At 46.5% G+C, this 12,960-nt stretch overlaps 1 protein-coding gene across 6 annotated transcripts in view; it reads right to left on the minus strand.

Annotated features, from left to right (window-relative positions):
• Positions 1 to 2,266: 2,266 nt before the first annotated feature.
• The window catches only part of FBXO16 (F-box protein 16), a 53,340-nt gene continuing 42,646 nt past the window's right edge, over positions 2,267 to 12,960 (minus strand). For 2 of the 6 annotated variants that reach the window (XM_059176735.1, XM_059176727.1), the window contains exon 8: positions 9,617 to 10,309. In XM_059176735.1, coding sequence (XP_059032718.1) covers positions 10,127 to 10,309 — 183 coding nt within the window. In that variant the 3' untranslated portion in view covers positions 9,617 to 10,126. The other 4 variants (XR_009354479.1, XM_059176746.1, XM_059176757.1 and 1 more) reach the window with 4 other exon arrangements.

Here is a 12,960-nt window from a genome sequence, read left to right on the forward strand (position 1 = left end):
CCAAGCCTCACCCTTCCTCCAGGGCTTGGGTCACCTTCACAACTGCTTTTCCAATCACCCTCACCTCCGCCAACTTTGCTCTTTGCACTGTAACCACGCTCAACATCTTTAGAATGCAACTGTTTCTTGTCTGTAAGACACACCTTCTGCAGTTTCCATGATGGCCAGGATTGTATCTTGGCTTCAGAATCTTGTAAGGGGCCTAGAAAAGAAACAACTGTTTCTTTGAGAACAAAGGATGGTATCTTTGGTAAATAAGCTGATTACCAAGTAGATGCGGGCTCAGTTACTTAGTTTTAATGATATTAACGAGGGAATTTTTACTGACACAAGAAGTATTTACTGATTCCGGCTTTTTTGTAAGATTGCCTCATCACAGAACTGTGATTCTCAGTGCAGCTCTCTTGAGTATGTACTCCCCCAGCATCACCAGCACAGAGAGCTACTAGTATTAATTACTAATTACTAATAGGAGAGTCCTTTCCCTCAGGTGTACTGGGGTTGAGAGTCCACCAAGAGAGAAAACTGAAACTGTCGGTGGTATTTATTAAACTAAGATTATTTCGGGGCACCTGGCTGTCTCAGTAAAGCATGTGACTCATGATCTCAGGGTCATGAGCTGGAGACCCACATTGGGCATGGAGCCTCCTTAAAGTAAAAATTTCACCTTTCTATCACAGTGGGTCAGAATTGGACCTTTCTTAGAGCATGTGTCAGTTCTTAGTTCTTTGAGCATTAATGAGTAAGAGAGTCTGCTTGACCAAGTAGGGTAGGATATGCCATGTGCGAGAATTACATGCATTTCTGCTGGGGGTTGGTGGTGGTGGGCCAGACTGAGGACTCCTCTACCTGCCAGAATCTCCAAGGATTACCTTTAGTTCCACTTGTTGGGGATGGTACACCGTGAAGAGGCAGCAGTCACGACATGGGGACAGACTTCTCAAAAGAAAAGAATACCCATGTACATCAATGCTACAGAGGTCCCAGAGGACAAAGAGGGAGAAATGGCCATCTGATTTGGCAATTAGAAGGGTCCTGGAAACCTGTGTGCTGTGCTATGAATGTTTGTGTCCCCCTAAAATTCATATGTTGAAATCCTAACCCCCAAGCTGATGATATTACAAGGTGGGGACCTTAGGAGATTAGGTCATGAGGATGGAGGCCCCCATTAATGGGATTAGTGTCCTTGTAAGAGAAACCCCCGGAGCACTCCTGTACGACTTCTGTTCTGTGAAGACACAGGGACAGTGATGCGGCCTATAAACCAGAGAGCGGGGCCCTTGCCGGACACCAAATGTGTCAGCACTTTGATCTCGGACTTCCCAGTCTCCAGAACTGTGAGAAATGAATTTCTGTTGTTTATAAGCCACCGGATCTATGATATTTTGTTTTAGCAGTGCAAACAGACTAAGACACTGTGAGAAGGCAATTGCCAGGAGGTTAAGGCTGAGACCAGATTTCCTGATGCAAGGAGAGTAGATATTGAACTGAGGAAAATATATGTGTAACTTGCTAAAGAGTGTTTAATGAAATGTAGGAAAGCAACAAGGCTGGGTCAGATCATTACTTTTTTTTTTTTATATAAAGGATTTTATTTATTAGAATGCAAGCAGGGGCCAGGGGTGGAGGAGAAGCAGACTCCCCACTGAGCAGGGACCCTCCCCCGCCCCCCACGATCATGACCTCAGCTGAAGGCAGGCACCCCAAGGTGATTTATTTCTGATACAAGTAGAAAGCAGGAAGAAGTTGGGATATTTATCAGCTGGGATGCTAAGAGTGGTGAGGGTATGAGACCCGAGGAGAGGGAATGAAGCCTACTGATTGGAAAGCCATAGGAAGAAAAGCCAAGATCAGGGTGGGGCTGCTGATAGTAGTTGACTCCAGTGTGGATGAAGTTAATAGGGGAGGCCACGTAGTATGTAGAACCAATGACAGGGAAAGGAAGTACAAATCTAGTTCCTGCCTGGCTCCGTATTAACTCGAACACCTTGGCCAGGACCGTTACCGTTGGTGAATGTTGGGATCTTCATCTGTATACTGGTGATAGTAGTGTCTTCCATGTTTGTCTCAGGAGATTGTTTAAAGGGTCAACTGTGTTAATAGTGTAGGAGAAAGGGCACTGTAATCTACCACGTACTATAAAAAAAATCTGGATTCTGATAAAACCAGGGCAGGGGCTAGAGAAGCTAAATCATGGGAAATAAACAAAATATAGAAAAAAAGAATAAGCTTTTTTTTTTTAAAGATTTTATTTATTTGACAGATAGGCAGCGAGAGAGGGAACACAAGCAGAGAGCAGGAGAAGGAGAAGCAGGCTCTCGGCTAAGCAGGGAGCCCGATGTGGGACTTGACCCCAGGACCCCAGGATCATGACCTGAGCCAAAGGCCATGCCTAATGACTGAGCCACCCTGGCACTCCAAAAAGCTTGGGGAGAAAGGGTGTAGAAGAGACAATTGGAGCCTAAAAACTTAACCTTGCCTTATCCACTATACCTTTAAGACCCAGATCACTGTTACTTACCCCTGATGATAATTTTTCCCAGCCTGTCTCCCATGTAGCAGTGGCTCCATCTTCATATTTGCCTCTATGATAACTATACATTTTGGTTTTTTTTCCCTTTATTCGTTTTGGTGTGGTAAAATATACATAAGATTTACTATTTTAACCACTTTTTTTTTTCAATTTTGACCACTTTAGATTTTTTTTTTTAAAGATTTTTTTTATTTGGCAGAGAGAGATCACAAGTAGGCAGAGAGGCAGGCAGAGAGAGAGGGAAGCAGGCTCCCTGCTGAGCAGAGTCCAGTGCGGGGCTCCATCCCAGGACCCGGAGATCATGACCTGAGCCGAAGGCAGAGGCTTAACCTACTGAGCCACCCAGGTGCCCCCTAGTTTTAACCATTTTTTAAAAATATTTTTATTTTCTTTGTCAGAGAGAGGGAACATAAGCAGGGGGAGCAGCAGGCAGGGGGAGAAGCAAACTCCCTGCTAACGACATGGGGCTCAATCCCAGGACCCTGAAATCATGACCTGAGCTGAAGGCAGGCTCTTAACTGACTGAGCCACCCTGGCGTTCCCAATTTTAACCACCTCTAAGTGTAAAATTCAGCGGCATTAAGTACATTCACACCGTTGTGCAAACATCACCATCACCCATCTTCCTAAACGGCAAGGAAACTGCGTACCCACTAAGTACTGACTCCCCATTTCCCCCTCCCACAGCCTCTGTAAACCTTTATTCTATCTCTTTGAATTTGACTACTTGAGGTACCTCATATAAGTGGAATCATGCAGTATTTATCCTTTGAGACTGGCCTCTTTTTTTTTTTTTAAGATTTTATTTATTTTTTTTAAGTAATCTCCACACCCAACCTGGGGCTCAAACCCACAACCCCAAGATCAAAAGATTCACGCTCTGCTGACTGAGCCAGCCAGGCTGGCTTCTTTCCTTTAGCGTCATGTCCTCAAGGTTCATCCATGTTGTAGAAGGAATTTCCTTCCTTTCTAAGGCGGAAGAATATTCCAGGAGATCTAAACCACACTTTGTTTATCCATTCATCTGTCAATGGAGACTTGTGTTGCTTCTACCTTTTGGCTATTATAAATAATACTGCTGTGAACATGCATAGACCAGTATCTCATGGAGGCCCTGTTCTTATTTCTTTGGGGTTTACACCTGAATTTCTGGGTGATAAGGTCATCCTAGGTTTAATTTTCCAATAACATCTGTCATTTGAAAACCTCACCAACAAATGGACAAAGGTTACGATTTCTCCACAACCTTGCCAACACTTGTTATCTGTGCTTTGACAATAGCCATCCTAATGGGTGTAAAGTGGTAGGTTACTTTTTATTTATTTTTATTTTTTATTTTTTTAGGTTACTTTTTAAAACACATGTTTCTTCCTTAGACTTTAAGTTCTTCAAAAACTGACATTGTGGGTATCTGTTTGATTCAAATGAAATCAAAGACCTGAGCTGAATACATATATCCTTAAGGGTGTCTGTGTAAATATTCGGAATTGCCCCAAACCTCTCCCCAATCGTAATAAAAATATGCTTTCACTGATGTCAGTCCTGTCTGAATTTTATTCAAGGGACTGAAAGAGGCAGAAAAGGAGCAGCTCCTTGGACTGCGCTAGAGGGGAAGGAGCGCCCTCTAGTGTCCACTCTCTGTCAGTGTCAGTGGATAAAGAAGCTGGCTGAGAAATGAACGTTTCAGACCTTTTTTTTTCTTTTTTTCATTTCAGACCTTCTGATGACATTCCAGTGACAGCAAACTCCAGTTATAACCCCTCCTGCATAAAAGAAAATGTGGAAGTACAGAGTGAGTGAAACTGGGATCCTCTGAAGAATTCCCAGTCTACAAGGCGGGTGGGGATGGGAGTTGGGGAGAGTAAAACATGTTCAGAAATAACAGTAGAAGACTAGAAGCAAAATGGATAGATTATTACGTGAATACAGAAAGGTTAAAATCTCGCAGGAGATAAGCCAAGATTCATATCAGAATGTACGCATCGCTGGTTAAGAAGGAGCTGAGGTTGGCACTGGAGTTTCTCTTAAGGCTCCAGGTACGGGGTGTCCCTGGACTGGGAGGACAAGCCCCATGTAGGGGCCATAGGGTTCGGGCTGTTAGGTCTGCAGAGGCCCCGTGAGGTTTAGACAAACTCACTTCTCTTCGGGAGGGAGGCCCTGGAAAGTCATCACGGGTTCCTCTCTTCCCTTTTGTGTCCTTCCCCTAGTTCCCTACCTCTTGACGTCCATCTCTGGACACTTCCTTCTTCCCTAAATAGGCTGTTGACTGGGACACACTGTCTTCATACCCTGGCCCTGATGCTCACAAAGATAATTACCGTAGGTCCTCTGGCTCTAGGGTTTTTGCATGTATAAGAAGTTTGGGGACCAGTTATGAAGGATTAAGAAGCTCTCTCGCCATCCTTGTTCCTGGAAGCAACCTTCAGCTGGCTTCTTAGAGTGGAGAGGTTCCTTCTCCTGGTCTTCATCCTTCAACACTGAAGGAGGATGGAATCAAGGCAGGGCAGAAGATGTGCGAAATATCCAATCAGGTAGAAACTTGTGTTCATTAGGGAAATTAGCGTGGTGTAAAAAAGAACAGTTCTTTATGCTCAAACGCATCTGGGTTTAAAGCCCCTCCTTTGCCTGCTTGTAGCGTGGCCCCTGGTGCCACCGTGGTGCCTGGTGCCTACTTTGCCCCCAATTCTGCATCTGTGAAATGAGGATAACAACCTGCCCACCTCGAAGGATTCTCGCAAAAACTGAATGCGGTAGAGAACATAAGTCGCTTAGAAGTATTGAGTGTAATTAATGCCCATATTCTTCCTTCTCTTACCCCTAGCCTCCTTCTGTTCCTGTAAGTCTAGTGGCTGTGGCTGTGGCTGTGGCTGAGACTTCCGGGTCAGTGGTACAATAACCCAGAATTTCTAGGTCAACAGGAGATGTATGGGAGGCAGAAGAGCGGCTTTGCTGGTATTCTTGTGTAGGGTGGCGTGGGGAAGGCTTTCCAAACCAGCTGAATCCCTTGTCAATACTTTTTGCAGCTGCCCAAGCCAGATACCGGGGAGTCATTCTTGAATTCTGGTCTCTCAGCCCCCCTTCTCTGTATTTCCAGGTTCTGTTGCTTCTCCTTAACCTAGTCCAAATCCTATCTCTCCATCTCCTCGCATTATTTTATTTTATTGTTTTTAAAGGTTTTATTTATTTGACAGACAGAGATCACAAGTAGGCAGAGAGGCAGGCAGAGAGGAAGGGAAGTAGGCTCCCTGCTGAGCAGAAAGCCCAGTGCGGGGCTTGATCCCAGGATGCTGGGATCATGACCTGAGCCGAAGGCAGATACTTTAACCCACTGAGCCACCCAGGCGCCCTGCCCTGCATTATTTTAAATCGCCACAGTCTCGTCCCTGGAAGTCCGCCAGGGCTTCTTGACAGGACTGCAGAACTGTTCTTCTTAATTATCCAGCAGATAGAGCTCTTTCTACATCTAAGTCTTAGCCAGCCACTCCCATGGGTAAGATCACTTACTGATTGCTCAGCTTCTCGAAAGATAAAGTCTAAATTCCTTAGCGTGGCTTGGTTCTTGTTTGGAATCCTGCCCACGTTTTCAGCTTTCTCTCTCACCAGCCCTGCTGCACCCCCACCCGGCCCCCAGGTGTGCTGGCTGCATTGAACTCTGTCCATGAATAAAGCAAAGTGACTGAAGAGTTCTTGATGTGGGACTTTAGTGCTAAGAGTGGGCCAGTCCTGGACAAATCAGGATGGTGGTCACCCTAGTTTTTGCCTTGGGTCTCCACATGGTCTATTGCTTTCTCCTGAATGCTTCCCCTCATCTGTCCTGCCTCATATTTACTCCTCAGTACCACGCATCCTCTGTTTCTGCTTGGACATCCCCAGTGCAGCTCCGAATGGAGAGCTTTATTCATCCCCTCCCAAAGTTGCCACATGTCACAGCCTGTGCTCCTTGCAGCTCCTGCCCCATTTTATTTTATTTATTTATTTAAAAAAGATTTTATTTATTTAATTGACAGACAGATCACAAGTAGGCAGAGAGGCAGGCAGAGAGAGAGGAGGAAGCAGGCTCCCTACTGAGAGAGAGCCTGATGCGGGGCTCGATCCCAGGACCCTGAGATCATGACCTAAGCTGAAGGCAGAGGCTTTAACCCACTGAGCCACCCAGGCGCCCCCTGCCCCATTTTAATGGCTGCGTTGTCTCTCCCATGGTTATAGACCCATTAAGGGCAGGAAGTTTATTTTTCTCCTACCTGTATTCCCAGAGCCTAGCAGAGAGTCTGGCACTAGGTTGGAGTTCGATAAATTAAAGTTTTCTTGAATTAAGGAATATCAATATAAATTTATATTTCTCAGTTGTCATCTAATTCATATCATTGTGGGGAATGTTACAGATCGAATGCTGGTGTCCCCACGCACATTCATATGTTGAACCCCTAGAGAGCCTGTATATGGAGATGAGGCCACGAAGGAAGGAAGGAAGATAGGAAGGAAGGAAGGTAGGTTGGTTAAATTAGGCCATAAGGGTGGTCTCCTGATCAGATAGGATCTGTCCAGGGAAACCTCATTCTCTCTCTCTCTCTGCACAGGTACCAAGGAAAGGCCATGTGAGCACACAGAGAAAGGGCAACCCCAAAAGAGAGATCTCACCAGATGCCAACCCTGCCAACACCTTGATCTTTGACTTCCAGCCTCCAGAGCTGTGAGAAAATAAATGCTGTTTAAGCCCCCCAGCCTGTGGTGTTTGTTACAGCAGGCCGAGCAGGCTAAGACAGAGGCTCAGCCTAGTTCATGTAACTACGCTGTGACCAGTGATGGGTAAGGGTCACCTAGGGAACCATCCTGAGGCAGACAGTCTATTCCCAAATGGGCCCAATTATATTTCCCATCCCACGCGTTCTTCCAGAACCTCGCAGCTCTCCCACATCTGTGCCTGCTCTGCTTAAAACTGGGTTAGCGTCTATGGTCACCAGGGGATAATGGAGTGACACTGTAAGACTTGCAAGGCGAGGACAAAAGAGGTGATTCAGAGTCCACCTGTCTCTCTCGGGATGCTCATCCTTCAAACCCAGTCCCCATGCTACAAGAACCCCAGCCCCAAAGAAGAGGAACAGGGGGCCCTGCCCTCAGCCCTGGCTGAACACCCAATGAAGGGCTCATACGCACTTCCCAGCCATGTCCCTACACCATCTTGGAATTGGATCTCCCAGCCCTCTGTCAGGAGGACCCAGAGGATGTTGTATGGATCAGAGACAAGCTCTTCCCCAGGCCCCTCCCAAACTGCACATTTATGAAGGGAATAACAGAGTGTTGTTGTAAGTAGCCAAGTTTTGGGGTGGTTTGTTTTATAGGAATAGATAACCCAAATACAGCTTAAGACAAGAGGGAGCCACTTGTACTAGACAAGCCCTTCTTTCTCTTGATGTGTCCTTGCCCCAAAAGATTCTGGTTTATTTCAGAAGAGATGGGGACATACTCCAGGCTGGCCCATTCCAACAGAGGTCCATAGTGTGACTGGATCCTGTGCAGAATCCTGGAGCTGTAGGCCACCCCAGCAGCACAGCTGCCCCTGGCTCTGAGGGCTGAGCACGAGGCCTCCGCCTTCCGGAAGAGGAAATCTTAACCGAGAGCCATCTGCTCTAACCATGGGAAGAACACCAGGTCTCATCTTGGGTATGGGATTTTTTTTCTTCTCTGCCTCAGAGTCATGCGTTAGTATCACCTTGGGTGGTGCAAACTAATCAATTATAAGCTGGTTGTGTTTTGTCCTATAGCAATCATTTGGGCATCCAAACCTCTGTAACCTGCGCCATCTTTCCAGGCCACCATTTTGAACCTCAAAAACAAGAGTGTGTGTGTGTGTGATGTATATAACATACATGTAACATATACATATATATTACATGTTACATGTATATTATGTATGTATATTACAGTATGGAACACAAGATCATGAGTGTTCAATATTATGTGATAGACAAACATTTGGTTTTCTATCATTCTGCTTTACTTAGGTAAATAAGTATCCTAGAATGGTAACTTCTGGACCTTGAAATGGTTACATGAGAAGGTGGTTTAGTTTAGAAGATCTGACTAATATTTTTTCAGCCAAGTAACATTTTCTGCTTTCCAGTGACTCTTTGAGGCCCATTTACATTGCTTGAACATTAATTCTAATGCCTTCTTTGGAAATTTTTACATTGCCCCCATTGTGCTGCTATTCCTCACAGTCCCACTCATGTAATACCCTTCCCACCCACTCCTGGACACATTTCTTCCCAGGCTCCTTTGTTCTTGGACTTCTGGATGGGTTTGACCAAAGCCAAGTGCTGTTAGGAGTGTAGAGGGGTGTGGAGAGAGATGGCTTGGGTCTTCGCCCTCTTCCTTCCCTGCTAGGCCTTGTTTTCCACAATGACTGTGTTCCTTCACCACAGAGCATACAGCCTGGTGGGTGGCCCCTCTCCTGTGGCTACAGCTCTCACTGGGTTCTGGGAACAACAGGCCCTTTCCTTTCTGCCTCTTCAGGCCACAGGCTGACAAAGGCTTCCACTGTCACCAGTTCCTAGGTGGTTCACCATCTCATCTTGATGCTCTTAACACTCCCTTCCCTGTTGTTTGTAGGCTGAATTGTGTCCCACTCCCCCCAACCTCCCACCCAAATTCCTATATTGAAGTCTTAACCCCCAGGACCTCGGAAGCGGATTGTCTTTGGAGCTAGGGTTTTCAGAGAGGTAATTAAGGTTAAATGAGGTCATATGGGCAGGCTCTAATCTGATCTAACGTGTATCCTTGTAAGTAAGAGGAGATGAGGACACAGACCACCCAGAACAAAGACCATATGCAGACAGGAGGAGAAGGTAGCCACCCGCAAGCCAAGAAGAGAGGCCTCAGAAATAACCAGCCCTGGGACGCCTGGGTGGCTCAGTTGGTTGGACGACTGCCTTCGGCTCAGGTCATGATCCCGGAGTCCTGGGATCGAGTCCCGCATCGGGCTCCCAGCTGCATGGGTAGTCTGCTTCTCCCTCTGACCTTCTCCTCGCTCATGCTCTCTCTCACTGTCTCTCTCTCTCAAATAAATAAATAAAATATTAAAAAAAAAAAAAAAAAAAGAGAAATAACCAACCCTGCCAACATCTCGACCTTAAAATTCCCAGCTTCCAGAGCTATGAGAAAATAAATGTCCGTTGTTTGTAATCCACCCATCTACGGTATTTTCGTTATAGAAGCTGGACCAGATGAAGGCAGGGGTACTGGGTGATGGCAGCTCCAGCCAACGAGACACCATGGTAAACAGCCCCCCATTAAACAATTCAACTAGCCTTGGGAGTCGGCTGTCTGCACCTTTCTGGGACCTGGCCCTGTACACCCAATATTACCACTGTTGCTATCCTGGTCCTTTTATCCACCTCATGGTACCTATCCTCACATCTGTCTCTAAGTTGTAACCACATCAGCACTTCTGCCATGATTACCTTTTACTGAAATACTGTAGGACTCCCTTTCCCAAGCAGGTACCTAAGCTGAAAGTTTCTAATAGAGGACCCAAGTAACATCTCTCCAATGGGTAGAGCACTTTGTCATGTCTATCAAAATCCTTTCATGTTTTTAAATTGACTTCAGCTCTGGAGCCTGGCCGGATAATGCCTGAAGTCCAGGGTGCCTCTGAAGAGGTTGCATGAGGACCTTTGTGTCAGCTTTGGTGGCCTGGAGCCCTGCCCACCGGTGAAGAGACCAGGCGAGATGAGCAGGAACTCGGAGAGCGGCGCTGGGTTCTGCACTTAGGGATATCTAGGGAGGAAAAAGAGATCATTCCAGGAACAGCCCTGAAAACACCAGACAGGAAGCTATATAACGAAACTTATTTTAATGATATAAGACAGCTTCCTCAAATGCTAGGGTTGGATGGGATTTATTGAGACCTCCCAATGTCACCAACCCCTAACCCCCATGCAATCTTCACTTTGAGCTAAGAATCAGTCTGTTAGCCTCCAAAGTGCTCTCACAACCGTAATTTCATGTGAACCTCAAGGAAATTCCACCAGGCAAGTAGGGAAGTATTAGCATCTCTGTTTTACAAATCAAAGAAACTGGAGAGCAGACCAGGCCAGTTTACTTGCCAGCCCGAGTTCACAGAGCAGAAAGGCGTCAGAGCCATGCCTGGAGACACGAGGCTCTCAGGCCAGGCGAGGTCTGGGAGAGCTCCCGTTGTTTTACACTCACTACTAATCTGTGCATGCACACAATTCGCTCTAAAAAGGCAAATGTCACAGGTTGACATTCCAACCAAAACTCACAGTGAGAAAGGATTTCTCCGGGACATCTGGCCACGAGCGGGCGGGCAAGGGAAGAGGGAGAGGAGGAGAGAACAAGAGAAAGCAAGAACACGAGCTGAGCCTGCTGGGAGCACGAGCGACAGACTCTCACGAGGTTCCTCTTACGTTGGCTCCTACTGTGCAGAGAGTGAGAAGGAGACAGGGCACATGTACAGACCCTGTCACCCGCCCTGAACACAATCCCCGCCCCACGACTCCACATCCAGCCGGCTCGTCCCGGCTGTCAGAAGTCTTGTCACATCTCTCTCATGCTCTGCTGGGTACATTTCCCACACACAGGGTTTCTGTTAATCTGGGGAAATCCTACCTGAGACTTTCACTGAATCAGAAACTGCTTCAGCCAATGACTGCTGTCTCCTGTCCTCTCTGCCAGGGAACAGGGTCCCTCGTTAGTCCACAAAGGTGCCCCACAATCTTGCCTCACATACTCTATTCCTTCTCTAAATCTAACCTGTCCTTCGAGATCTTCCTTCTCCAAGAAGCTGGAGTGTCTTGACCATCAGGGATTTCTTTCTTTCTTTTTTTATTTTTAAAGGATTTTATTTATTTATTTGAGAGAGATTGCAAGCCGGGGAAGACACAGAGAGACACAGGGAGGAGCAGACTCCCCACTGAGCAGGGAGCCCCTGTGGGACTCAGTCCCAGGACTCTGGGATCAGGACCTGAGCCAAAGGCAGACACTTCACTGACTGAGCCACCCAGGTGCCGAACCCTCTGGGATTTCTGCCTCAGCTGAATTCTTGCAGCCATTATTAGGGAGACCTCTGTGCTCCCATTCCCATGTTCTTGGACATTCATATTCACTCCTGGCCGTAATTATTTACTCCCGGACAAGACTGCAAACTCCCTGAGAGCAAAGCTGGCCTCTGACACTTCAGTGAATCTACGGGTGTCTGCCTACACATGCTCGCTGATGATTTTTCTGGGGAAAAGGTAGGCAAAGCTGGGATTAAATGTAGCAAGTTGTTAGAATTGGAGAGGAAAAAGGGCAGGAAATGGGAGCAAATAATCTTCCCTCCTTTGAAGCTTCCAGTGTTAAGTTTTAAGACCTACTAGGGTAAGCATTTTTGGTGTTGTTCTAAGATCAACATAAGGTAAGAGAACAAATAGAGGTTTTCCTTTGTGCTGTTTTAGTAACAATGAAAACAGAGTAATACCTGCTGAATGAAGAAAAGGCCTAGCTCTCTGGGATACAAGAACAGGCTAGTCACACCTCACCTGTAACAGTTTTGAATTTAATCCTATTACTCTGCAAAGCTGATTTATCACTGCATTTGAGGAACCCCTTTCTCTTAGTCCCCCTGGGTGGTGGTGGGGGGGGCGAGTTCACATGCTGAGGCAGGCTCCTCTCAAGCTCTCCTTTTTTTAGCCAAGGCAGGTTGCAGGATTGGCCCCCAAGCCCCAGCCCCCCCACTGCTCCCACCCTCCCCACCCCTCCCCCCACCCCTGGTAACTGTCACCACCTATTGAGACTGTTGGGTTTTTCTTCCCTCCAAGATGGGCTCTGGGAACATGGTCTCCTTACAACCCTTTCTTTCTGTCTCTGAAAACAAATGCACAGACCCTATTCATTTTAAGACTTTAATGTCCAAAGTCATCAAGAGAAAAACTAAGATTTAAGGGGGAAACATGCGGAAGTTACCTAAAGGATATAAATCTGACAGTCTTGGATCTTGATCTAAAGTATCTGACGATCTGGTTGAAATAACTGGGAATTTCTTTTATACCAACACTGAGTATGAGATAATAGAAAAGCACATATTGGTCTTGGTCCCATGTTCCCGGCACAGAGCTCAAACCCTTGTAATTTCCTGAGTGATAAGAGCACTTAGGAGCATCTCTTGTCCTGTTGAGGTGACTCTGGACAGGCTCCTAGATGGGGGCCGGTTACCAGAAAGACCAAGTCCTGATTAGAAGCTTAGAATTTTCAGCCCCACTCACTGTCCTCCGGAGCGGGGAGGAGGGGCTGGAAATGGATTTAATAATTGATCATGCTTCCATGATCACGCCTCTGCATACAGCCCCATAGGATGGAGTTGCTCTTACATTGTTGTTATAAATCATCTCTATTTCTGTGCAGGTCCACCTGCTATAGCTTTTCCTCAC

This window comes from Mustela lutreola, chromosome 1 (genome assembly GCF_030435805.1).
Source record: "Mustela lutreola isolate mMusLut2 chromosome 1, mMusLut2.pri, whole genome shotgun sequence".
NCBI lineage: Eukaryota > Metazoa > Chordata > Mammalia > Carnivora > Mustelidae > Mustela > Mustela lutreola.